General features: G+C 41.5%; 1 protein-coding gene across 2 annotated transcripts in view; it reads right to left on the reverse strand.

Annotated features, from left to right (window-relative positions):
* Positions 1-27,315, reverse strand: part of ALDH1L1 (aldehyde dehydrogenase 1 family member L1) — a 165,068-nt gene that overhangs the window by 125,792 nt on the left and 11,961 nt on the right. For both annotated transcript variants that reach the window (XM_085624422.1, XM_085624423.1), the window contains exon 2: positions 21,543-21,688. In XM_085624422.1, the coding sequence (XP_085480548.1) occupies positions 21,543-21,669 (127 nt within the window). In that variant the 5' untranslated portion in view covers positions 21,670-21,688. The remainder of the gene's footprint in view (positions 1-21,542; positions 21,689-27,315) is intronic.

Raw genomic sequence — 27,315 nt, forward strand, 5'->3', positions numbered from 1 at the left:
TTTTTCAGTGAGTAGCACGCAACTCTGGAACCCATAAAGGATTAGTGGTGAATCAGTATAGAGAAATATAAAATTTGAGAAGTGGACATATTAGCCTGCTATTTCGCTTGAAGACGATAGTGGAGGGATAGAACAGTGAAGGATTTAGACTTTTTTGGGGTAGATAATAGCAGTAGGAGGAGGCTTGGGATGAGTAAAAGGGATGTGGAGAGGAAGAGTCACAGGGAAGAGTTTAGAAAGGCTTGTTTTGGGGGATCAGCACAGTAAAATTGGTGTCAGATGATGCAAGGAGAGGTAGAGTAGGGGAGAGTCTACAAAGGGTTATGTTGGGGATCATAGTAGTGGTATGGGGTTTGGGATGAATGAGAGAGGGTGTAGAGGATATATTGATAGAGGTATAGGGTGAGAAATAGGGTAGTGCATTGGAAAGAGTAGTAGAAAGAGATTTGCGATGTATCAGATTTGAGGTAGAAGATATACTGAGAGAGGTATCGGGTGAGAAATAGGCTAGTACATTGGATATGCTGAATTAGAAGAAGGTAAAAATTATATAGATCCATAAGTACATGGAAAGTAAGTAAGTATATGTAGATTAAAGTTATTGATAGAGGTACAGGGTGAGAAATTGAGTAGTACATTGAATATGCTTTTTTAGGAGAAAAGTAATAAATATATAGATCCAAGTACATGGAAGGTATATAGATGCATAAAGGAAGTAAGTATATGTCGATTAAAGATGCATTAGATAAACTCTGGTTTTACAAGTGTTGTTGTGCTTAAAAATGTATTTAATTATTTTTTTTTAAACATAACTATTCTACATGTTTATTCAAAGAAATACACAAATATAGGTACATATCTATAGTAGAAATACATTTTATATACAGAGAGATTTGCTGTATATTTCTGTTTTCGTATGGTGCTAATGTGGGGAAGAGCCAATTCTTGAGTAGTTTTCTGAAGACAAGTTGGTATTCCGTGGATCTTATGTTAAGGGGTAAAGAGTTCCATAGTTTGGCTGCTTGAACAGAGAAGGATATGCCGCCCATAGTTTTTTTCTTGTATCTTGGGATTTTGAGGCGAGGTGCCCCTCTAATTGGAGGTTCCTTTGTTTCATGTATTTGGTGATTTTATTCCTGATGAAGAGTGGGCCCATTCCATGTATCGCTTTGTGGGTGATACAAAGCAGCCTGAACGTGGATCTTCTGGCAACCGGTTACCAATGCAGGGCTATTAAAGCAGGGCAGATGTGGTCTCGCGGTTTGATATGCAAGAGTAGTCTGGCGGCCGAGTTCTGAATCTGTTGTAATCTTTTCATGGTTGTTAAAGGTGATCCATGGTAGAGGCTATTGGCGTAATCGAGTTTGGACAGAACAAGGGAGATGGTAGCTTGAACCTTGTGTGGAAATCCCAACTGGGGGAAGATTCGTCGCGGAGTTTTTATAGAGACAAAGCTTGATCTTGTTAATTTGTCCACTTGGGCATTCATCCATAGCTTCGAGTACATGGTCATTCTGAGGTTTCTTACTTCCTTCAATACTTTAGGCGGTGATCCCAGCTCATCACGCCAGGTGGCAAGCAGGTCATAATGTTTCCACTTGCCACACGCGAGTATTTCCATTTTGGAAGCATTCAATTTGAGATGGCTCCAAGTCATCCATTGATCAACGGCTCTGAGTCAACTGAAAATTGGTGAGTTTCCAATGTCTTTGGGGCATTCCAATTGAAGGAGTATTTGTGTGTCATCTGCATAGTTATAGCACATGAGGTGAAATTGATTGATCAGCACTGGTAAAGGCTTCATGTAGATGTTGAAAAGTATGCGCGAGGTGATAGAGCCTTAAGAACCCCTGCTTTTTTGGAGTATGGTTTGGACGGAAAAGGTGGGGTATGGATGACATTAGTTCTGTTTCGAAGGTAGGATGCGATCTAGTCTAGAGGAGTCCCCTCTATGCCACCTTCGGTGGAGTCTTTGTATCAGAGTGTCACGGTCAACTTTGTCAAAGAGGAGTAGCGCAGCAAGCCCGTTTTAGTCAACTGTGTTCTTCAGGTCATCCCAGATGGCAAGGAGGGCAGATTCCCTCTTCCCGGACGGAATGCTGTTTGGAAGTCTGAAAGTATGGCAATCCCTTCAATGAATTATGACATTTGCTGCTCTTTCTATCAGTTTGCCCAGGAAAGGTCCATTTGTAATGGGTCTGTAGTTGTCAGGGTTCTGCGGGTCCAAGTTTGTTTTCTTCAGTAAAGGGTGTTTGTATGACTTTTAGAGTTCTTCTGGAAATATTCCGGCAGTTAAGGATTCGTTAATGATTCTTTTTACTGGAATGGCAGCAGAGGTTGGTAGAATAATTGTCTTGAAAGTTTGCAGGGGACATGGGTCAATAAGTACCCATGTGAAATGTGTTGGAAGGAACAGAGAGGCTGGGTTAGAGTATTCTTGTTTTGTAAAAGGGTTAGTGCTGGTGCTTTGTCTCTGTTTTAAGTATGAGTCCAAGGTGTCTGCATTGTCCGTGTAATTATTTGCTAGTTTGTCTGTGATATCTTGAGTAACGGGATGAGTTCCTTCTAGGCAGTTTGGTTTACGAAATTTATTGAGTATTTTATAGAATTCTTTATTTGCACATTTAGCATTTTGAATTCTGACTGAATAGTGCCTTTTCTTTGCTTTTTTGATAGCTGACTTGTATAATCTGTTAATTTTCTGTAGGGGAAGTTTGTCTTGTTTGGCGTTGATTTTGAGCCAGGCATGTTGCAGCTTTCTAATTTGTTGTTTTATGTCTTTTATCTCTGTATTTCTCCAAGGTGCTTGTTTTCTTTTGTTCTGTTGTGTGTTTTTGAGTGGTATCAGGGTATCAAAAGCTGTCTGTAGCCACTCATATAGTTTTTTAACAGAATTTATTGTTTCCAGATCTGTACTGGATGTTAGTTGTGTTTCTAAGTGTTCCAAATTGAGTTTGTTCCATGGTCGATAGGTGGGTGCTTGTAAGGAGGTTTTAGGTGAGTCGCTTAATGTTGTTTTATGTTGGAAAGCAAGCAAATGGTGGTCTGATCATGTGACTGGAGTTATAGTTTGAAAGGTAACTAGTTCGGTATTAGCAAAAATGACATCTAGGATGTGTCCAGCGATGTGTGTGGCTTTGTGGATGATCTGATGCAGGTTCAGTGTGTCTATGCCAGTGATGATTGTTTTCGGAAGGGGAATATTGGGTTTGTCAAACGAAATGTTGAGGTCACCCAGAACGCAAAGGTTGGAGTGTATTGCTATCAGGTTTGAAACTGTGTTTAGTAGCTTGTCTGGGAATGTCGCCTTGCTAGGTGGAGGTCTTTAAAGGATCAGGAAGTTACAGGAGGAAGACGGTGTAAGATAGCATCTGGTGAGAAGGGACTCACAATTCTTTATGGAGATGTCGTCAACTTTAGTATTATGTAATGTTTGCTGGAACACAACAGCTAGGCCTCCTCCTTTTTTGCCTTTACGATTTTGGGTGATGGTTTGATAGCCTAGAGGAACGGCTCCATGCAGGAATGGAGCCATATCATCTCTAAACCATGATTCAGTTATGAATAGTATGCTTTACAAACTCCACAACTGCGGCCGACCCTATGTCTAGCACCTCAATACCTGCTAGATAAATGTAAACGTCCTGTGCAAAACACTCCCGAAGTCCCCCGCAGTAGTGCTCCATTGGAATCCAGACTAGAAATTCTAAAATAAAGGAAGGTGCACCAGAAAAGGAGTCCAAACGTTAGAGAGGAAGTCCTTTAATTTTTCTTTTATTTTTTAAAGTAGAAGCAGTCAGACATCAGCCAATTCGTTTCGTCCTTTACAAAATTAATTCTTCAGGGCATTGAAAGTCAGTATCATTGGTATTGACGAAGTCTAGTCACAAAAGTCAATTAGACAAGTCCCTATTGATAGCTCCTTATTATTAGTCCCAGTACATGAATCGTATTTGTAACGATCTTAATCAGAAGTATAGACAAATCATTGTAGGCAAATGCGCCTTATGGGAATTAAACTAGGTTGCCCATTTGCCGTATACATTCTCGGGACCCCTTAAACATTTGAGGCTGGATGTGACGAATTGCAACTCTTATTGTTGAGCCTCCAGTTGGGATTCCCTAGGACTTATACTTATATGGTTTTGAACTACACCCTACAATGATTTGTCTATACTTCTGATTAAGATCGTTACGAATACGATTCATGTACTGGGACTAATAATAAGGAGCTATCAATAGGGACTTGTCTAATTGACTTTCGTGACTAGACTTTGTCAATATCAATGATACTGACTTTCAATGCCCTGAAGAAGTTCTTTTGTAAAGAACGTAACGCGTTGGTGATGTCTGACTGCTTTTACTTTAAAGAATAAAAGAAAACTTAAAGGATTTCCTCTCTAACGTTTGAACTCCTTTTCTGGTGCACCTTCCTTTATTTTAGAGTTATGAATAGTATGTCTGGGTTTGCGTCAGTGAGAAGGTCTTAGATGTGATGTTTGTTTTTAGAGAGCGATCGAGCATTTATTAGTAGACGGTTTAGAGAATGTGCTTTGGTGAGACTTTGTTTTGTAGAAGAGTGATCAGTATTGTGTAGGTTTGTAGCAGGTGTGTTTTTAGTGCTGGTATTAGCTGTATTAGGATAGCAATCGTGTAGCTGTTCTGTAATGTGGTTCTCGTCCAGCAGGCTAAGAAGGCATTTTGATGGGTCTGTGGGCGTAAGTGGTGGAGATGGTGTTTGAGAGTGAGCGGGTGGGCTGTGTTTATTTTGTGGTGTAACCTTGTTGTGCAGACATGGAGAAGCATAGTTGTGATGTGTGGCACGTTGCTTATATTGTTTGCGTGTGTTTAGGGCAGAAGGTGTACGAGTTATGGGTGGAGGTGCAGCATGTGGGTCATGTAGTAAGGTTTTAAATTGTCCAATGGATGAGAGGCGGTTAGAAGAGAGTTGCTGTGTTGCTGTATGTGTGTTAGGTGTGGTGCAAGAGAGAAAGCTTGGCATTGTAGTTTGTTCATTTGTGTAGTTTGAAAGGTGGGTGTATGATTATATTTTGTGACTGTAAGTATTATGAGGTGTTGCGCTTGAGAGCTTTTGTCATACTGGTGTGCGTGATATGTTTTGTTTTTGAGGATTAGTGAAAAAAGGTGCTGATGTATTTGTTTTATGAGATGGATTTGTTTGTATAGCATTGTTTGTGAGTGGAAGTTGTAAGGTAAAGGGATTGTTGATGTGTTCGTGAGTAGAGTGTATGTTGTGTGTAGGAGGGGATGAACTAAAGTTAAGACTGCCTTCGACTGGTTTGCTGCAAGAGTTAAAATGTGTGGTGCTGTGGGGTGAAAAAGTGTTTTGTTGTTGTGTTTTTGTGGTAGAAAGAAGGAGGGTGTTGGTTGGACAAATGATGGAAAGCGGAGTATAGGTTTGTTAGTGATAAAAGGGGGTCTTTTATGAGTAATGGGGAGTGTGTGTTTGGATGGGTTGCAGTTAAGTATGGTATGGATTTTGGTTGTGTTAGTGATGAGTGGATTGGTTAGTGGTATAGGATAGAGTTGTGTACTGTTTGTAGGTAATGATGGAAGCTGGGATTAAAGAGTATATAGGCATGGTTTGTGTGGTTTTGTAGTGTCTGCTGGTACATTGATTTGTGCATAGGTTTATTTTGCTGTAGATGTGTGGAGTACATTTGGTGTGAGTGTGTTACTCTGTTTATGGATGTGAATGGTGTAGTGTATATTACTGAATGAGAAAATGGGCAGCATTTCTGGCCCTAGTCCCGACCAGTCTCGAACAGGCACTCACCCTTGTCCTCTCAACCCTTCGTCTCGACGCCCTGGCCTAAACCTTTCCCTTTTATAGCCTTAGTATTCAGGTGATCCCTTCAGCCAATGGAAACCATAGACCTAACCCTACTCAATCACAACATTAGCCCTAAACTCTAGAACTAATAAGGGACTAAGACCTTAGAGCCAATCATAGCCCTAGTCCAAGCACTCAATCAGGCACAAAACCCTAATTCCTAAATCCAATAGAAGGCTTAACCCTAGTCCTAACCCTAGTCCCAACAACTTATCACACAGGACACCCTAATCGGTACTTCCAATAGAAAGCCTAACCCTAGTCCTAGTCCCACACCTAGTCCAGCAAACAATCACACAAGAAACTCTAATCCCAACCTCCAGTAGAAAGCCTAACCCTAGCCCTAGTCCCAGCAAACTATCACACGGGAAACCCTAATCCCTACTTCCAATAGAATTCCTAACCCTAGCCCTAGTCCCAACCCTACATTAATTGAATCACTGACCCAGGAATCCAATCAGAAACCTAGAAGGAGAAGAAAACATCATATAATGCATGTATACCCTTTCAATGTAGTTATGTATCTATAAATGTATTACTTTACTTCTACTTTAGTCCGAACCCTACATTAATTGAATCACTGACCCAGGAATCCAATCAGAACCCTCGAAGGTTTGCTGTCCAGGGAGTTGGAAGCTATGTATCATATATTTATTACTTTACTCCTACTGTAGAAGGAGAAGAAAACATCATATAATGCATGTATACTCTTTCAATGTAGTTATGTATCTATAAATGTGTTACTTTACTTCTACTTAGAATACGAAGAACAAAAGAAAAAATAACCTGGACCCTCTGCAATGCACTACTGTCTCACCCTATACCTCTCTCAACATATCCTCTACCACTGCTCTTTGACTCATACCAAACCTCATTTTACCACTATGATCTCCAAAATAAACCTTTAAGACCCCCCCCCCCCCCACATCCCTCCTTGGCTTACCGAAACCTTATCTTACTATGATCTTCCATGCAACCCTTTCTAAATTCATCCCTCATAGATCCAAAACCTCATTTTACTACTAGGATTTCCCTAATACCTTTCTAGAAACTCATCCCTCCTCCATCTCTCGTTTTACTTATCCCAAGCCATTTACCTACTATGATCTACCAAACAACACTTTCTAGACTCTTCCCTCTTCTATCCCTCTATTATTGTACTCAATCCAACTAACAGACTTACATGTCCACTGCTCAAATTAACACATATTTCCCTATACTAACCCACCATTAATCCTCTTCAGATTCCAGAGTAGCCTGCTACTCTATGAGAAGCAATTCAACGCTTCATCAGGGGTAGTACGCGCTATATAATATTAATGCAATTACAATATACATATGTATACATATATACTTGATATATATATATATATATATTTATATATATCTCAACGCTCCATTGCCAATCCCACCAATTGAGCAGCACTCTAATGCACACTGAAGGTGGCAAGCCTTAAATTCAGGATACAAGCAGGTTCCGTTTGTAGTTTCTATCACACAGCCAGCATGCGATTCGCCTTACACGTTTCGAAAGTCTCTCTTTCTTCCTCAGAAGCCATCGCTATGATGTATAAATGCCCCGGTCTCCATTTATCACTACCAGATCACGCCCCTAGATGGGCCGGTCCATTGACCCTCGGCATTGTGGATGCTGGAGTCCCGGTAAATCCAACCTCAGATGATGCACTAATTTATATATATATATGTATATATATTTATTTATTTTCTGGAGCTCATTATACCTTTTTACATGCTCTTTAGTGGGTGTGGCAGACTCTACTTTCTACTTCGTGAGTATCTCAATGCATATTCACTAGACCTTAGTGTATCTTCGGAGTAATCTTTGATTGGTGGTGCAGGGTCTACTTTGTAGTTAAGTATTGGCTCAATGCATTCACTGGAACTTAGTATATCTGCTGATAGTCCAGTCAAACTGGGATAAAAAAACTTGCAACAGAAGCATTGTAAGTGGTTTTCTACTCAGGAATAGGGGCTGTTTGACATTTCCAAAATTTGATTACTGAAAGCCATGAAAAGCGCATTTCAAAATGGTGGCATGTAACTATAATAAAGCATATTAGGATGTTTTAACTAGAGTGTTAGTGACACAAATATGACTTTTTAAATATACTGGAATACTTAAATAGTTGCTATACCTTTGATTATTAACATATTTTCCTTTCCTCACATAATATGGCTACCCTTGAACAGCAGTGTGCTATTTGTAACGAGAGATTGGATGACGGACAGAAGATTGTGATGTTGGCTGAAAAAGAAGCTGAGAGCTAACACTGCAAGTCGAAACCGTGGAAGTGCTCGAATAGCTGCAGGGCCATTCTGCAGTGCAACTGACTGTTTGTTTTGCAGAACTCATGTAAACTTTTTGTGCAAGCACAAGCCGAGAACAGAACATTAGAATTCTCAGAAACTATAAAAAGGTACTGTGAAAGTCAGGGCGGTTAATGGTCATTTGTATTATAAGGCAGTATTGAATATTTTCTTTTGGATATTCACGCCGCAGATTGCGTTTACCACCAATTATGCAGTGTAAACTTTCGATGCAGAAGAAAGATCCCCAAAGAATATTCAACTGTTGAACAAGATTCAATGAAGTTGAAAGTAGGGTGTCCAAGTAATGAAAAACATAAAGCTTTTTTGAAGATGTGTAGTTTACCTTGACTCGAATTATGAAGGTCAAATGCGCATTCCAGACCTAACATCCACAATGGAAGAATATCAATGAGGAAGTGACATCCAAGTATACGATCATAGGCACAAGAAAGTGATGCTTGCAGAATATTATGTAGATGGTATTATGTCAGGTACAAGAGGAAAGGCTGATGTGGTAACTCTTTGGGAAACAACTAATAACATTCTTCAAATTTATCATTCCAAGGATTGTGACATTTAACTGCAGAAGATCTATATCATAGAAACTGTGGCAAAACTAATAAAAAATGATGTCAAGTCATCTCATTCTGCAAGAAAAGACATATATTCAGCAACAAGTGACCTCAGTGCTGGATTAGCTTCCCAGTAGTTTGAAATTGCTGCGTTCCAAGTTATTTGTAGGAAGAGATGTCTCAACTAAAGTAGGTGCAATAGGGCAGGGCATTATGCAAGCTATCCGCCCAAAAGCCTTATTATGTCCACTCCAGATCGGTCTTGGCGTTCAACTGCACTATAGCTTCAGAGCAAGGTACCATATTGGCGTTCTTCATTACCTGGAATTCTGTTCTTCCTACAAGGAAGTTGCAAAATTTTGAACAAAATGCTGCACTTGCCAGTGGTTACACTCCCTTAGTGTGTTAGCAGCCGATAATGTTGACCACAACATCCTCACCCTAGATGGTAAGAATAGTTTCCATGGTATGGGAATGATTGCAGCTGTAACTCCAGTCATCAAAATTAAACCTGGTAGTCCAAGGCATGATGTTGCAGACAGAGACATAAAGAATCTTACAAAAGTTCCTATTACCGAGTACAGATCCGCAAGACACCTTCTTAAAGGGCATCACTTTCCACAAACTATCAGCACCTAGTTGTAGCATCAACAGAGTCGATGTTAAGTGACAGCTATCTAGGTCGTTTTCTAAAAATCATGTACTAAATTGGCTAGGAATGATGTAAACAATTTACAGTGGTTCAAGTCTTCAACATCCGGGAAAGGCATCGTTTAGGTTCCTGCGCTAAATTGATATGGCACCAAGTGATATCACTTGAATATTATCAAATCTTAAGTATCTGAGCAAGATTGCACATGATCAGATGTTCCATGGATTGATACATGTGATCAGCATCTGTTCTGGAAAGCATCAGAAATAATAAAGCAATATGATGACCTGCGAGATACAATTCTAATGCTGGGATGATTTCATAACCTCAAGAATCTTTTGGGTGCAATTGAATGGTTCAGACCTAAATGAGCTTTTGCAAGAAGTGTATGGAGCAAATTCAGTGTTTCACACCATGAGTGGCAAAGCAGTTTCTAGAGCTGTTTGTGGCAACTTAATTGTTGATGCAGCTCTAAGTGCCTTATTGACTGAAAAAGATTTTCCTTGGACTGAAGATGGTAGCAACCACAATGTAATTCAAGAATAGTCATACCTGCTTGCCGATGTTATGTCACACAGAACATCATTGGAGAAATTGGAAGCTGTGAATACTCTGTCTGAAGTACTTTACGCTTTGGAGAAGAAGAGATCTGAGCTACAGTCATCTCAAACATGTCGGATGTGGTTATAGTATCAGCGAATGATTACGACTATGCGTAAGTTGATTGCTGCAGACAGGACTGATTCATGGGATCGGCATTTGCAAGCAATGCAGAAATGTCTTACCATTATGGCAGCGGCTGGCCACCACATTTATCTAAAATCCATGTACCTGTTCCTGCAGAATATGTTTACGATGGATGCTATAAAGACTTCAGTTTACAAAATGTTTAAGAAAGGGCTGTACGCTGTAAGAAGTAAATGATTTTGAACAGGACTGGGTGCCGACTTTGTGATTGACCAAGTCTTGATACGTATCATTGAAAGCGGAGGAGGACTGACATGTGGAAGTGGACTTACAGAGATTCAAAAGGCAATATAGCAGCTTTCTATGCCAGGTTGCTCCACTTATAGCCTATCAATGCAAGAGTTTACTGGTGTTTCGATTGAAACTAGTGAACAACATAAGGACATTGGCAAACCAATACGAATCAGAGACAATACAGATATCCAGAAGATCTATGACTGGCTGAACCCCATTCCGCCATTCCATTTCGACACATTTCTCAGTGACATCCTTACTGGAGTTACTGCTTCTGCAACTGCTAACGTACATAAATGACATTCCATTGACAGTGGACTAGTCGCCAAAAGGAAGGAGAATCCAGTTTTCACATTTAAAGCGGAAAGATCAGACAGCGGCAAAATGCTGGCATCTGCTGCTGCTGTTACTAGTACTGCAGATGCTGACCCAGCATTGTTGTTTCAAAGAATGATGATTGTAAACCGAAGTGACATGAATCTTGCAGATATCATGCATTACGAGCTTTGTGCTTTCACACCTGCATTACTTGAATCTTGCAGTATGTTACGAAAGGCTAAGTCTCAATTAGCACATGCAATACTAACGAAGTCTAATGAGTTACACACTGAGGTTTTTGAAATACAATCTACTGATCAGTATGTCATAGATGGCAGCTCACTATTGCAACGCATTCAGTGGAACAAACATGATACATACGAGAATATTGCGAATTCCTACCCTACCTTCACGCTTCATCACTACGGAAAAGCTATCATTGTGTTTGATAGTTACGATGATTCTCCAGCCATCAAGGACATGACCACAGAAGGCGACGGAATTCTCAGATGAGCACAGCTGTCAAATTTACAAAGGATATGAAGTTTGTTTGCCAGAAAGATAAGTTCTTATCAAATGACAAAAACAAACAGCTGATCATTTTACTCATAGCCGAGAAGGTAAAGAAACATGGGTCTACCGTGTAACTTGCTGTTGGAGATGCGGATGTGGATGCTATTCGTTCTGCGGGTTTGTCTTCCAAACATTTATCCTCTACGGTTATAGGGGAAGATACAGATTTGCCAATCCTTCTATTGTATCATGCCAAGAACTATGATTTTAAATTGTATTATCGTAGTGACATATAATGAGGATCATCTAGGAATCCTGTATATGATATTCTTTGTATTCAGGCCTTGCTCAGCACTGACATTTGCAAATACCTGCTATTTCTATATACTTATACCGTTTCCGACACAACTTCCAGAATATTTCCTATTGAAAAAGCCAAAACATTCAGTCATCTACTAAAGGAAAAGGAGCTCAAAGTAATTACAAACATTTTCTGTTCGGAAGATTCCCAACAGGTTGACATTGAAACACTGGGAAGAAGGTTCTGTTGGTGTTGTATGGGTGCAGGAAAATGGATTCCATTAACACTCTTTGTTAGTAAAGCCAGTAGCTACCAAATCATTTCTTACACCAGAACGATTGCCGCCTACCAAATATGCCACAAAGTACCATAGCTTTCACACCTACTATCAAATCAAAGCTTGACAATCAACCAAAGAGAATCTCAATCCGAAATAGGGGGGCTGGTATGAAAAAGATCATTCATTTTGGCCCACAATATGCGACTTGCAACAAGCTCTGGACCTGATATTGAATAGGATATGTTGTTTCCGCATGACACACTGTGCAAACATGAGATGTGCTTTCAAAAAGAATGTGATGCCCTGTTCTGATGCTTGTGGAAAGTGCCAAGTCAGTGGCTGTCTTCGTTGTGTTGCTAATGAATATGAAGACAGCAGCATTGATGCAGATGATAGATATTTGTTTTGGGTTATCATGTTCTTGCATTTTGGGTCATCATATTTTTGAGTTATCTGATGCAACTGTTTCTTTATAAGTAATTCTTTATGTTTTCTTAAAGAACTTATTACATGTATTATTGCTATACTGAAATATATTGCATATAAAGTAGTTTTTTTAATCTTCTGTTATAGACGTTTTTTTTCCATTCAAACATCCATCTGCCGAGACAAAACAAAAAAAAATCCATATTGCATGGCCGCCATTTTGAAATGTGATTTTCAGGGCTGTCAAATAACCCGATTTTGGCGGATTTTGGATATGTCAAGCAGGACTTATTCCAGAGAAGAAAACCACTTAAAACACTTCTGTTGCACTTTTGCCTAGGTTCGATGGTTATTTTTCATAGTTTGACTGGACCATAAATACTCTTGCTGGTTTTGCAGGCTCTACCTTGTACTTAAGGACTGTCTCGATATATATTCACTGGTGTTTAGTTTATCTTCTAAACACTCTTTTGTTGGTGTGGCAGACTCTACTTTGTACTTTAAGGCTGGCTCCATATATTCATTGAAGCTTTGTATATCTTCTAAAGACTCTTTATTTAGTGTGGCAGGCTCTCCTTTGCACTTTAGGGCTGGCTCGATATCTTCATTGAACTTTAGTATACCTTCTAAACACCCTTTCTTTAGTGTGGCAGCCTCTACCTTGTAGACAGACTGGAGGCTCGAAATATATTCACAGGAGCTTAGCACATGGTCTAAAAACTCTGCTGTGTGTCAGGCTCAACCTTGTACTGAGGAACTGGTTGATATAATCACTGGAGCTCAGTATATCTTTTAAATGCTCTTTGTGTGTTGTGACTCTACTTTGTACTTGGGGGACTGGCTCAATATATCCCCTGGAGCTTAGTATATATTTAAATCCTTCATTTGTTGGCAGCTCAACCTTGTACTCCGAGAACTGGCATGATACATTCAGTGGTGCTCAGTATATCTTCTAAATGTCCTTTGTTGTGTCAGTCTGTACCTTGTAGTTGTGAGGTGGCTTGATATACTCACTGGAGCTTGATATATCTTATAAATCCACTTTGGTTGGTGTGGCAGACTCAGCCAGGTACATAGGAGCTGGGTTGATATATTCAATGGAGCTCAGTTGGTGTGGCAGACTCAACCATGTACTGAGAGACTGGATTGATATATTCACTGGAGCTCAGCATATCTTCTAAATGCTCTTTGTTTGTTGTGTCAGGCTGTACCTTGTACTTGTGGGGTGGCTCGATATATTCACTGGAGCTTAGTATATCTTATAAATACACTTTGGTTGGTGTGGCAGACTCAACCATGTACTAAGGAGATGGGTTGATATATTCGATGGAGCACAGTATATCTTACAAATGCTCTTTGTTTGTTGTCCCTCTCTCTACCCTGTCCTTCGGGACTGTCTTGATATATATTAACTGAACCTTAGTATATCTTCTAAACATTCTCTGGTTAGATGGCAGAATCAACCATGTACTGAGAGACTGGGTTGATATACTCACTGGAGCTCAGCATATCTTCTAAACATTCTGACTGCTGTGGCAGACTCAACCTGAGGCATAGAGATAGGTTTACTCGTTCTCAGGTGTGATTCTAGCTGCTCGATAGTCACAGAGGAATTTGTAGTCCCAGTACAAATGGTTGCCATGAAGACTTGTGCCCATGCTTAGTGATAGTTACAACCAGTGACACATACATCCGCAGTCATTTCATAGATCTAGACAGGGCTCGTCTACTCTGAATCATTTATATTTTTAGACTGCTCTGCACTACTCATTGACTCAAAACACTGGACTAACTTTCCGTACATTAACCGAGGAATATGCACATCAGAAAACCGTCTCCTAAACTAATCAGAGCATTTGAACTGTCACTTTATTTAAATACACTCAAACATTTGTTTTAGTCATTGAAAATAACCAGGCTTCTCTCTGTTCTCTTTAAATATATGGCACTTTGTTTCTCTTAAAAGATCTCAGTCACCTCATTATGTAGAAAAGATACATGTGGGTTTACAAAGGATAAACTTACTTTTCACATTTATTTATACATTTGTATGATTGATAAAAGTGAATGCTTTTGTCTTTTTGCATAGCACTCAAATTGTCAAGGGGCACATCTGAGCACCAATAAAAAGAGAGCCTGATCGCTCACCTCTGAGATCCCTGGATGGAAAATCACACTCATGAACCATGATACACTTTCTTTAAGGTATCACACATCCATTCACTTGACTTGAACGTTGCCACTGGCATTAACTCAATCATTGTCAAATAGAAAAGACTACAGCATACGTGTGCATTGCTTGAAAAAGCTATGGTTGCATGCCTGTATGTCTATTTTATTGCATGTAAAATAAGACTGAATGAATATGGATGCAAGCATTATTAGTCCTGGACTACAGACTGGTGTAGCTGTTTCACCAGCCACACGTAATAAAACAAACACATACATTAAAAAAAAATATATATATATATATATATTTCTCATAGCAACTCATTCCGGAGATCCAACGCCCTTCGAGGGGTGGCGCGATGCCGGCGGAGAAAACCGGTAAAATCAATGCCGTGAAGAACGAAGTTCCAATCGAGCACTCAGATCCAATATTAAACACCAGAGTCCACAGTTATACCAACATAAGGAGGTTTATTAATGTCATAAACCTGCAGTGACGCGTTTTGCCCCCCGAGAGGGCTTGTTCACACGTGTGAACAAGCCCTCTCGGGGGCAAAACGCGTCACTGCAGGTTTATGACATTAATAAACCTCCTTATGTTGGTATAACTGTGGACTCTGGTGTTTAATATTGGAGCTGAGTGCTCGATTGGAATATATATATATACACATATGCACACCGAGTCTTTGAGTCCGCCCTCTTCACCCCTGTCTGAAAGACTGTGGAAGAAGATTTCCATAACTGCAAAGTTATAAGGGGTGTAGTGTGTGAGTGTGTCATGGATGCTGCAAGCAGCTGTCACAATATTTCTGTTACTCAATGCAGTATTACTGCAAATCTTGTATTTTACCTTGTGTTAATTTTAGGGCAGAATTTCTGTATCATTATTGAATATTGGTTATCACATATTTTTTTCAGCGTATGTAGATTTTATTTCTTGTTCTTTTCCTGGCACCTTCAGATTTAAGCTATGTTCCAGTTTTATATAATATTTACTGCTTTTCCGCCACACTGAACCATCTGGTGATTTGGTTTTTAGACCTAGAAATAGCCCTCCAGGTATGAATTCCTTAACTAAATAGTGGCTTATGCTATAGTGTTTACACATCAGAGTCCCAACAGTTATATTAGACAATGATATGCCAATCGTAAAGGGTCGACAACGTTTTTCTGTTTATAAGTATCCTTGACTAGGGGGACGCATCAACAAGGATTGCCCAGTTTCTCAAAGGGCATGAGCACCAGACTCTAGGGTGGAAGTACCCAGGCTATTGGCATGCCTTTGAGGATGTGTTACAGGCATGACTTTCAAATGGCGCAGATGGATTTTCTTAATTTGACTATGAACTGACTGATACATGGAATAAAGAACTCACAATACCCATCAGCCTTGAAAACGTCTTGTAGAAAAAACATGTTGGCTGCTCTATGGAGAGGTGTTATATGTGATATGAAGAACTGGAGAAGAATAGCTACGTGATCGGATCGGTGTGGTGGGGGTTTTGCCAATTGCACATTTGCGCTCTGTTTTATAAAAAGGAAAATTCTTAACCTATTTCAATATTTGTTGCTGTGTCTGTTAAAATATATTGTTCAGGCTGCTGACTGCCCTCGCGGTGCCCGCCTGTTAGAGCGGACCCGCCGTCCTCTGAGGGTTAGCAGTCTAGCCTTTCCTTAGCCTATACCTAGTAGCACGCTGGCGTGGCCGTGCAGCGGACGTGCGGCGGGCGCGCCGCTGGTGCACCGAAGGTGCGCCTAAGGCAAGCCTGTCTGCGCCCGTCCACGCACCGGCCGCGCACGGCGCCTGCAATGTTGCCCGTTTTGATATAGGGGGTGTTTCTACACAAAAGATCTGCTACTCCAGCGAAGTACTAACACAGACTGGTAAGTCTGTGAGTGGTAGGATTTCTACATTTCATTTTGATGAGACGGCTGGCCCTGTGGCTGACTTTGTGAGGAAGAGTGTTTTGATGGGAGGGCTGCTTAATGTCAGGTCCCTACCCAAACACTGTGTGGAGATCCAGTTATTGATTGATTCGCACTGCCTAGGCATCCTTTTCATGATGGAAACTTGGACACTTCCGGGATTGGAGGTGGACTTAGGCCTGGCCTGCCCTAATGGGTATAAAATTCAACACAAACCTCGAGCCAGGGGACGAGGAGGTGGGGTTGGGATTATATTTAAGGAAAACCTGAACTTCGCCCAATTGGATATTGATGAAGTTGAAGGGTTTGAACTTATGGGCTTCTCATTAAAAAATCATAAAGGCTGCTCACTGGTGGGCATTATTTGTTATAGACCCCCAGGAGCAGCCAGCTCATCCCATATGCAGGGTCTGATAGATGTCATCTGCAATATGGCCCTCACCCATTCCAATTTAATTATCCTGGCCGATTTTAACTTATGGATGAATGGAAAGCTGGATTCAGGTTACAGTAATCTGATTCAATCCTGCGAGAGTTTGAGCCTAGATCAATGTGTTAACAAAGCCACCCATAAGGGAGGGGGAGGGGGGGACACACATTGGATTTGATCTTCTCTAAAGCACAGACTTTGGGAGTAGTTGACATTCTTCCGGTTGGCTGGTCCGACCATTATTTGGTCAAATTTCAGTTACTGGACCCTAGAAAGGTACACTCAACCACTAGGGAGGTAAGGGCGTACAAGAGTAGAGATTGGAAGGGACTCTTAAAGAATAAGACCACCTCATCCCTGATTTTTTCCTTTGATAAGGATTTTAATAACGGGAGATCAGTGGAGGATAACTATATAGATTTTTGTGACCAGATTGAAACTAGGATAGACCAGATTGCCCCCATGAAAACTTTTAAGAAGACCAGCAGGCCATCGGCCTGCAGGTATAATGATCATCTTAAATCCTTAAAATTGACCTGCCGACAGGCGGAGAGGAAATGGAGGAAGGATTACTTGGACGTAGATAAATCTGTTTGGAAGGCTGCAATAGTGGACTATAGGAAGGGAATTGACTCGGCAAAATCAGAATATTTCACCAATACTATCTTAAATTCTAAAAATCAATCCAGAACAATTTTTCAGATAGTTAAGGATATGACGGTCCCTGAATGTACACAATCTATAATCCTGCCAACTCTAGCTTTGTGTGACAAATTAGCGACTTTTTTTATGGAAAAAATAAGTAAGACTATTGATGGCTTGAGGGTGACTAATGTTTCTAGGAAAGAAGGCCTTACCATGGAAACTGATGGGCCACAAGATAGAGGAAAGATAAATGAGATAGAGTCAGACTCTCTGACCTCCCTGAACCATTTAGAGCCTTTCTCGGAGGAGATCTTTAACAGAATTGCTTTGGGTGTGCCATCAGGTTCCCCTTTAGATCCTCTCCCACACAAAATTTGGAAGGATTTGGGTCCTGAGCTCTTTCCCATTTTGTGCCAGATTTGTAACAGTTCTCTAACTTCTGAATTAGTACCAGCGTGTTGGAAACGAGCGGTGGTTACTCTACTCCTAAAAAAAGCGACACTCGACCCAACCTGTGCTGGTAACTATAGACCAATTTCTCTCTTACCATATCCGATTAAAATCATCGAACGTCTGGTCAGCAGAACCTTGTCTCAATTTTTGGAATCTAACTCTAGGTTGGATGATGTCCAGTTCGGCTTCCGTCCTGGTCATGGAACGGAAACTGCTTTGGTGACCATGCTAGATGACCTTCGATTGCGGGCAGACAGGGGACAATCTGGCATTCTTATTTTGCTCGACCTGTCTACCGCTTTCGACACGGTCAACCATGACATCTTGCTGACCGGACTAGAAAAGGTAGGGGTGTCAGGGACGACATTAGAATGGTTCAGTTCGTATCTTTCCGACAGGTGTCAGGCGGTTTCTCTTCTGCCGTTTCATTCAAAATTCTCCAATGTCCATCAAGGTGTTCCTCAGGGATCGGCTATTAGCCCTATTCTCTTTAATATCTATATGAGACCCTTGATTGAAATCATAAAGACACATGGTGTGAATTTGGTGAACTATGCTGACGACACTCAGCTCTTCTTCTCCTTAGAGGGGAATCAGTCAATTTCTCTAGCGACTTTTCATGATTGTATACGTGACACTGCTCACTGGCTAAGAGCCAACTCGCTTTAATTCAACTCAGATAAGACCGAGGTCTTATACTGTACGTTGGGGAAACTTCCTCCCCCTTTTCCTGATAATTTTTGGCCTTCTTCAGCTGCCCCAATTTTGGTTCCAGCAAAAGCAGTACGGAATTTAGGAGCTATGCTCGATGCTAACTTAACCTTGGAAACACATGTAAATAAGGTGGTGGGGAACTGTTTTTCCTTGATCAGGGCCTTGAGAAAAATCCTTCCGCTGGTGCCTAAGACAGCCAGAGCGTTGATTGTTGGAAGTCTCATCCTCAGCAGGGTGGACTATTGTAATGCCCTACTATTGGAGGCCCCAAAATGTTTGGTTGAACGTCTCCAAAGAGTCCAGACCTTTGCGGCCAAACTAGCACTGGCGTAGCCGCGGTGTGCATCAGGGTCCTTGGCTCTTGCTGAGCTTCACTGGTTACCAATAAGGCAGAGGATCCAGTTTAAGTCCCTCTGCATGGTCTTCAAGGCTCTGCATGGGGCTGGACCTAAACCTCTTCAGGAGACCGTTGTGTGGTGTACCCCATTAAGGTGTCTCCGTTCCTCCACGGCCTGTCTGGTGAGAGCTCCGAAAATTTGCAAAGCCAAATCAGGAAGCAGGGCGTTCAGCTCTGCCGCTGCCAAACTTTGGAACAGCCTTCCTCTGGATATCAGGCAGTTTCAAGACCTTCTGCAGTTTAGGAAAAGGGTTAAAACGTGGCTGTTCCCTAGAATTTGATCGTTAGGAGGGCTCCTCTCTTTGGAACCCCTTTGGCATCTTCCACGGACTGATGTTTCACGTACTATAGCGCCAAGATACCCGTAGGGTGATAGCCGCGCTTTATAAGTATCATATCCAATACAATACAATACAATAAAGTCAAGGATATTCATAAAAAGAAAAACGTTGCCGACCCTTTACTATTGACATATCACTGTCTAAGATAACTGTTGGGGCTCTTTTGTGTGCTATGGTTCCATGTGTTCCTTAAGACTTTCTTACTTCTTATGGTCCTCAGTGGATGGGCTAAAATCTATGTTGAATTCAAAGGGATGGTTGGTGGGATTTGCCTGCATCCACCCTCATCTATTGAGATAAAACAGAATTTAGAACAATAAATATTACTGGCAAATAATTTATGGTTCATCAGTGATTGCCATGTGACAAGTTAACTTCTCTATTCTACTGGTAATACTTTTACCCATACAACTAACATTCCATTTGCTCTTTCTTCAGTTTAGACAAAATAGGAATTGCAGACAATGTTACTGTTCGTATGAGACACATCATGAGCCATCTTTAGGTCGAGCCTGGCCAGCACATGCAATTCTCTGCGAGGCATGCTGTATTTGAGTATGAACTTGAAGCTCCAGCCTCTCTCCGCCCATATTTTTCATTGGCCTGTGCCATTGTCCTTTGTGAATGCTGGCTTCTAATTTGTTAATAGGCTTGTTAGTCCCTCCTTAGTACCGCCTTGCCTTCATTTGTAGCCTCCCATGAGGACTGTCCCTTTTACTTCTGTTGTTACACAGTATGTCTTATTTAGTCTGTAAGCACTATTTTCTTTAATGAGTTTCTCCTACTGAAGGCACGACATGCTTTCCTGCAACATTCAGCGTGCCATGCGTGCTTGCTCTTTCCAAGCAGCCCAGGACAATGTCGAATGCTTCATTGAAATGAAAAAGGTCTTCAATTTACAAGAGTTTGAGCTATTGGCATTGTAAATGAAAATGCCTTTTATTTTTGTATCAATTATCAAAACAGAAAAATAAAAGGCATTGTCATTTACAATCCCAATAGCTTAACCTCTTACAAAAGCGAAACCTATTGCATTGGAAATGCTTGTTTGCTCTTTAACAAGAATTCTCTGATGCCTTTAGAGACACATGTGTCAATGCCTCTAAGGAATGACTCTGGAATGATTTCACAACCCCTGAAGCCCTAAACAAGGTGCTAAGAACACAAAACGAATTAAATATTGCCCATGTGAGTAATGTGCAGGTGCAAGAACTTGGGTAATATGTATTTTAACCATAAATTTTGTGTTGATGCGTGTCTGAAATTATTGTATCAAAAATGAAATGGAAAAGAAGCTTTTCAGTGGACCCCATTTGTATATTAAAACATTACTCAAAAACTATTTTACTTGGGTAGTTAACCATTTGCTACATTGCAGAAAACAAAGACTACAGTTTATTATTCAGCTGTGTCTGGAGTGCATCACACCTTTTACAGTACTGTCTGTGCCATTTTTATTTTGTGTTTTACCTAACTTGTGTATTGTGTTCATCTTCAATATGCAGTACTGAGTATGTGAACAAGCTGTCCAGGCATAAAAGCAGCACATTCAAAAGCCATATAGGGCTCACCCCCTCAGTGCCCAAGATAGCATATTCCCATGATTGCTTCCACTTACATTGTCCCTTATAAACTCACAAAGACGTTGTACTTCCTTAGAATGTATATGCCCAAACTCCTTCAGTGGTTTTCAAGTTTATCTGACTTCTATCCTCAAATATGTTTATTTCCCTCTACTACAGTAACATGTATGAGTCCATTGAGATGCACCAGGCACGCCAGCGGTGCAGTTTCCATCCAACATGTGCCCTGTCTTTCATGAGAATGGAATGCATGCACCAGGACTCTCTGCTCTGTGTCTTGCCCAATTCTCAGTTACTGAATTTGATCTCCACCCCCTCCTTTTGGAAAACTTCAGCAATGCAGGAAATTTGCAGTCAAAGAAAGTTTAACACCAGGTCAACCTATGATCTAGATAAAAAGGATCAGATTTTGAACAAATGTAGGTCAAACTGTTGGATATTAATGGGTGTTTACTTTTACTACTTGTAACTTTGATATTGTGGTCTACCACATATAAGGTTTTCTGAAATGATTCTGTTGCAATATGTTGTATCCACTTTAAAGTGCATCTTTTCACATGTGCTACCAACCAACTGAACAGTGCACGCAGCTCAGAACACACGATTACAGTGGACCCACCCCGTTAGATCCTAATCTCTAATCCTCATTTACTTACCAAGAGGATCTGCCTTGCCATTCTTGTCTGGGACAGTAAACACGCCTACCACCTCATGCCCTTCCTTCCGAAGCTCCTTGTATACTTCCTTCCCAAACAAGCTTTGTCCAATTACAGCAATCTTCATGGCCGAATGAGGTAGATCTCTGTAGAAACAAAGCATAACACTCAATGCAGTTACCGATCCCTGCTTGCGGAAACTGGATCTGTAACTCAAATCACTTGTGAGTGTCTAGAGACCCCCAGAGGACACAAGTGCTGGTCAGCTAAATTAAAAACATAACATACTATCTACCAACCAATGCCTGGGAGATGAAGTACAGATCTTAAGGTTGCATAAGCAGTAAGACAAATTCAGAAGCTATCTCAGTAGGAGGCTGATACTGGTTAGACAATCGGAAGCCTTAGAATGCTCTCTCTTCACCTTTCTGAGTCTGAAGAGAATGTGGAGCGAGTAGATATTGCGAAGAAGAGCCATGAACCGCTTTGACTGCTGTGGCGGGTGATTTGAGGGAGAATGGTGCTAAAAGCTTCACTGCCCACATGCTGAGGTTAACACCTGTTAATTGCCCATCCTTCTGATTATCCGCCCTCACCTTTGCATCAGGCCCACAATTCCGGGGCGGGAGAGCAACAGGCATTAACACCCATAGGGGAGGCCATTTGTACATCACTTGGTCCTCTGAGTTTGCCTGGAAATATGTGTTAATCAAGTTGGAGGACCCCATTTCAAGCCGATAATCCACAACCTATAATAATAATAATAATAATAATAATATAATGGTGCGTATGTTAACCAAAGAGTCCAAAAAGCGCCTATAGTGCATTAGTCCTGTTGATGGTTTTAATTAAACTGGTGTAAATCATCTGGAAACTACCACCACTGAATTATTTAGTTCCGCAGCTACCACTCACTAACATCACCAGTACCCTATTCCAATTCTCGATGTGCATTGTTCACAAAAGATTGACTCACCACGGGATGCTTGTTGTAAGTTTAGTTAGTTATAGGAAACATCCTCAAACACACATATGTAATGCTGTCTTTGGTTTTGCAGATCAGGAGCTTACTCCAACGCCGTCACACCCCGCTGTAATCTGCATGCTTCTTAGGTTTCAACAAAGAGCGCTTTACATCTCAATGCTAGTACAATACATGTCAACAGAAGGGGCTCTATGCAAATGTATATCGGTGCAAGAGAGGGAAGCCTGGGTTTATGACTGGTGTTAATTCATATTAGAGCTGGCTAGAGAGGGCTTTTGTTACCTAAAGGCACAACGGATCTATTCAAATGCATAGGCAAGTGGATACTAGAGAGCTGTACTATGGTTCTACAGCCTGGGAGTATTGCCTTGTACCTACATATGCCACTGCATAGATCCTCTCAGCCAAGAACAGACCAGTGTAAAGATCAGGCAGGTCTTCCAGGAAGCTGACCTACCACTTATGTAATTTAGTGGTCCCTCAGAGGCCTTTTTTTAGTGCAAAGATGCAACAGCTACAAAGGAAGGGAGGTGGAAAGCGATTGCTTATGCCCATAAAGTCTGTTGGTTGGTGTGTGTTGGGCACCCACGGAACCTGAAGCTAGAAGCTTGCCCCATCTGAGAATATCTGTAATCTCCTTGCAGATAAACGGCCTGTAGGACCTAACCAATCACAGCCGTTCAGCAGATGTGGGGACCACCATGGAGGCCAGGAGACTACAAGATTGAGACAAAGATCATGATGCGCACTCTGTTCTTTTGCGTTCTGAGACCCTCTTTGTTTCGGCAGTTCATCCATTTAGTGTCCCAAAGCGCTGTGAAACAATCGGAGGATGGCAGCTTAGCACTATATAAACAACTAGACAAACTGCATCACATAGGCTCTAGCCTACCCTATTGTGCTGCAGCGTAGGCACACAAAGATACTACACTTCACTGCAGTCTACTAACAACAGCTCATCACTTGCACTGATCTTAACACCAATCCACCAACCAACCACTATCCCATCATAATGCGCTGCACACTAGGGAGACAAAACACCACATCCTAGATACCCCGACCCATCACACTGTACTGCAACCTAGGGGCAATACCCAGCACACAGCACTACAGTCTAGAGACAATACCCCGCCCCCATACTGCACTGCACATCATGGACACAAAACACTACATCCTAGATACACTAACCCATCCCACTGTGCTGGACATTAGGGACACAAACCCAGCATACAGTACTGCAGCCTGTGGACACCATCCCACCATACTGTGTGGTACACAGGCACACTTGCCACCACATCCTAGGGGCACTATCTTACTACAGATAACTTTAATTTGTGAACACTATTCCTCCAAGTGTGAAGGGTAATGCCTGCTTCTGGGGAGGAGGGCGGTGGGTAGGGGGGGGGAGCTCTAGCCTATAACAATGCCCTGCATCCTAGGGGCACTGAGACACCAAGTTCCATCATAGGGGCACATCCCCAACACACCACACTTGAAACACCGCACAGCTTCAAGTATCCAAGGGACAGTAAGTCTTCACCCTGTACAGCATACTAAGGAAACCCTGGAATTCACCCCAGTGACAATGTGGTGAGTTCCACCAGGATCAAGCTAGATGGGCCACAAGCTGGAGACATGTATTCAAATTTCCAGGCAAAAGATTTTGGTGCCGACATCTTTCTATAGAACCGTGGAGATCGGTGTGTAATCCTCCCTTACAAAGCCCACTCTAAGAGGGCTTCAATGTTGTTTACACAGAGCGCATCTCACTCGCACAAATGCATGCATGCCAGCATTTTAGAAGAGGAAAGTGGGAGATTAAAAACAAATTATTGGATGAATGCATTTTTCCTATTGACTTCTATAAAGGCCTGATTCGGGTCTAATGGCATGCATGGGACTTGCAAGTGTGCAACTGCAGGAGGGGATATCAGAAATGCAAATATATACGTTTTTACCTGTCAGGAGCACAGAGATAGCACTGTGGCAGGCAGAAAGAGCTCGACAAACGTGCACTGGCCTACAGGAGCAGGTTGCTGACAGTGCATATTAAAGGAGCAGGTTACTGACAGTGCATACTCCGAGTCACACAAGACCAGTCCTTGTCTGGAGAAGCTCACCTAGGAATCGGGTTTTTGCATGCAAGGCTAGGTAGTGGGAGACTAGATTTGAAATCGGTAGTCTCCTGCCTGAATCGGGAGGGCCGGCATGCATGCAAATCTACCTCTAGGAGACCACATATTGAGGCAAGATCTTTCTCATGAGGGCCTCGGTGTATCACAACAAATAAAAATATCAGAAAAATCCCAACATATAGGCTTGTATTATGAGTGTTACTGATATCATGGCATTACCAGTATTGGTGGTATCAAAAATTGATTGCCTGTGGACCGCTACTTAATGAGTATTAACATGCGGAAATAGGTGCTACTGCACTGAATCTCACACGTAAACTCGTAATCCAATTGCATTTACCAGGAACAGCGACCTCCCAGTCTGACCTGGAGGATTTATCCTCAGTACTACTGCACCACTTGTGATTCCAGTAATTACGGTCCAACTTCTGCAGAGATAGCGACTTTTTTCAAATGTATCCTAGTTCTTTATGGATACAATACTGCACTGTAACAGAAACAAACACATGCTCACAACCCTTAATCCAGCCTCCTCCACTTCACCATTTTCACCTTTGCATTTTTCCCATCTCGTTTTCACACTTCAACAATCTTCCACAAAATCCAACAATCTTCCACAAAATCCAGACATATTGTCTCTATCCAAGGCTGTTAATTGATTTACTTCACTAGGAGACATAACATGCTGCTCTTTTTTACAGGAACATTGAGAACAGGATGATTCAGCATTTTCCATCTGACAACTCTAGAATTTGCTGAGTCAGGGTGACATTTCATTCTTATACTGTTTACTAAAGGATGTGAGGTGTAGATGCCTTGTAACGGTGCAAATGCTTAAAAGATCTGGAATAATGCCACATGTTTACACTAGGGTCAACTGTACAAGTGAGGCTCGCTGGCAGCCTTCAGCGTTTTGAACAAATGAAGCAGCTAGGCTGGGATTGCCTAAGGCCTGATGCACGCGCATTCAACCCTTTTTAAAGAGGTTGACACCTGTGTGCCTGTCTAGAGCATAGTTACATAGGCTGCGGCGAGGCTGTCCCAAAAAGCAATGACTAACTAGGTTACTACTATTTATCAATACATGGAAAAAGAAAGAATCGATAATAAGAGGGCCCAGGAAGACAGCAGCAAGCTTTTTAGGGAGTTGACGTGGAATATCACCTAAGCGAGAATGGTGCCCGAAATGACATATTCACTCACTTATCCACCTATACATTCCTCTCAATGAGGTTAGCACCTGTCTCAGACATCTGTCTGCAACCTGTATGGCACTCATACCTAAAGCGTTCATGTTCTGTGAGCGATGAAAGCATGTACAGCTCTGCCATGCTGAATCCGTCCTGAAAAAATGGAAGATTGCACTTGTTGCCTTCTTTGAGAGAGGGAAGCTTGCTTTACTATTGCCAGGCTGTCCCTGTTCTTTGAGAAACTAAAGCTTGCACTGCTGTTGCCAGATTTGTACCTGCTTGTGCTGATGCTAACCCAGCTGCACCTGTTCTCTGAACTAGAGATGCTTACACAGTTTCTACCCATGGGTTAGCTGTTCTATGTAGATGGGTGTTTCCACTACTATTACCTGATCTTATAAAAATCAGGTGTTAGTGTGAATGTCCTTGCATAACATGCCAAAGCCAGTCTGAAGCTTTTATTGAATCCAGGGCAAAACTCGCTGTGGGGTCCTGACGCAGAGACCTTGGTTTAAAGCACTTTTCCAACTTGACCAAACTGTGGGACTCAGGGCAATTACTGTTCTTCCCTTTACTTCCTTTTCAGTGATTATCACATTTGAGAGCAACTTGAAATCATTTATTTCAGGAGGCGCATTATACAAAGACCTCTCGCATATGGATTAACAGACCATAATGTTGCATCATCTATGACAACACTAAAAGCCTTGAATAGGAGTTACAACACCACAACTTGTCGCTTTGGGTCACAAATAACATTTTTTTCACAGCAGAAGGGGAAAGAATGCAATATCCATCCAGGATCTAAATAGTACAATGTCGAATCAGGAAACTTGGTTTCAATCCCAGCTTCCAAGCTTTACCAAACAGGTTTACCTTAGTCAATTACTTTTCTCACTGCGCCACCTTAGGATGCACACTGTATAACAACCTCTCTTGTGTATGGTTTATTAGACCATAATGGTGTTCCATCTATAAAAGTAAAAGGTTTATATAGGAGTAAACAGGATAACTGATTTGCCTTTCAGTCATTAATAAATTGTCACAGCAGAACGGGTGTAGTTCACTAATGTTAATAAAGGCCACTCAGAGCAGTGATATAATCTAAGGTGTTAAAGTGAGAAAAAAAGTCAAATTCATATTTTACGTAAAAGTTTGTACCTCAGCTACAAATAAAGTGGCAGTCACCACCATTTTCAGAACTGCGACAGGCTGTGCCATGAACTGTTCCTTTAAACCACCACAACCCAATGTACCCAGACAGGATTCAACACAGATGGGGGCTGCAAAGAATTATGGAACCCGACAGTCGCCACCTCACTATCACTGCCCTTTTGGTGCTTGCAGCGATGGAAATAGATGCTTTTGTGTTGCATATATAGTTTGCAGTCTCAAGGTCTATGTAGCCTATGCATTTCCTCTGCCTACACCCAGTCAGTTTAGAGTGTGGCTTGGCAGCATGG

This window comes from Triturus cristatus, chromosome 9, assembly GCF_964204655.1.
Source record: "Triturus cristatus chromosome 9, aTriCri1.1, whole genome shotgun sequence".
Classification (NCBI taxonomy): domain Eukaryota; kingdom Metazoa; phylum Chordata; class Amphibia; order Caudata; family Salamandridae; genus Triturus; species Triturus cristatus.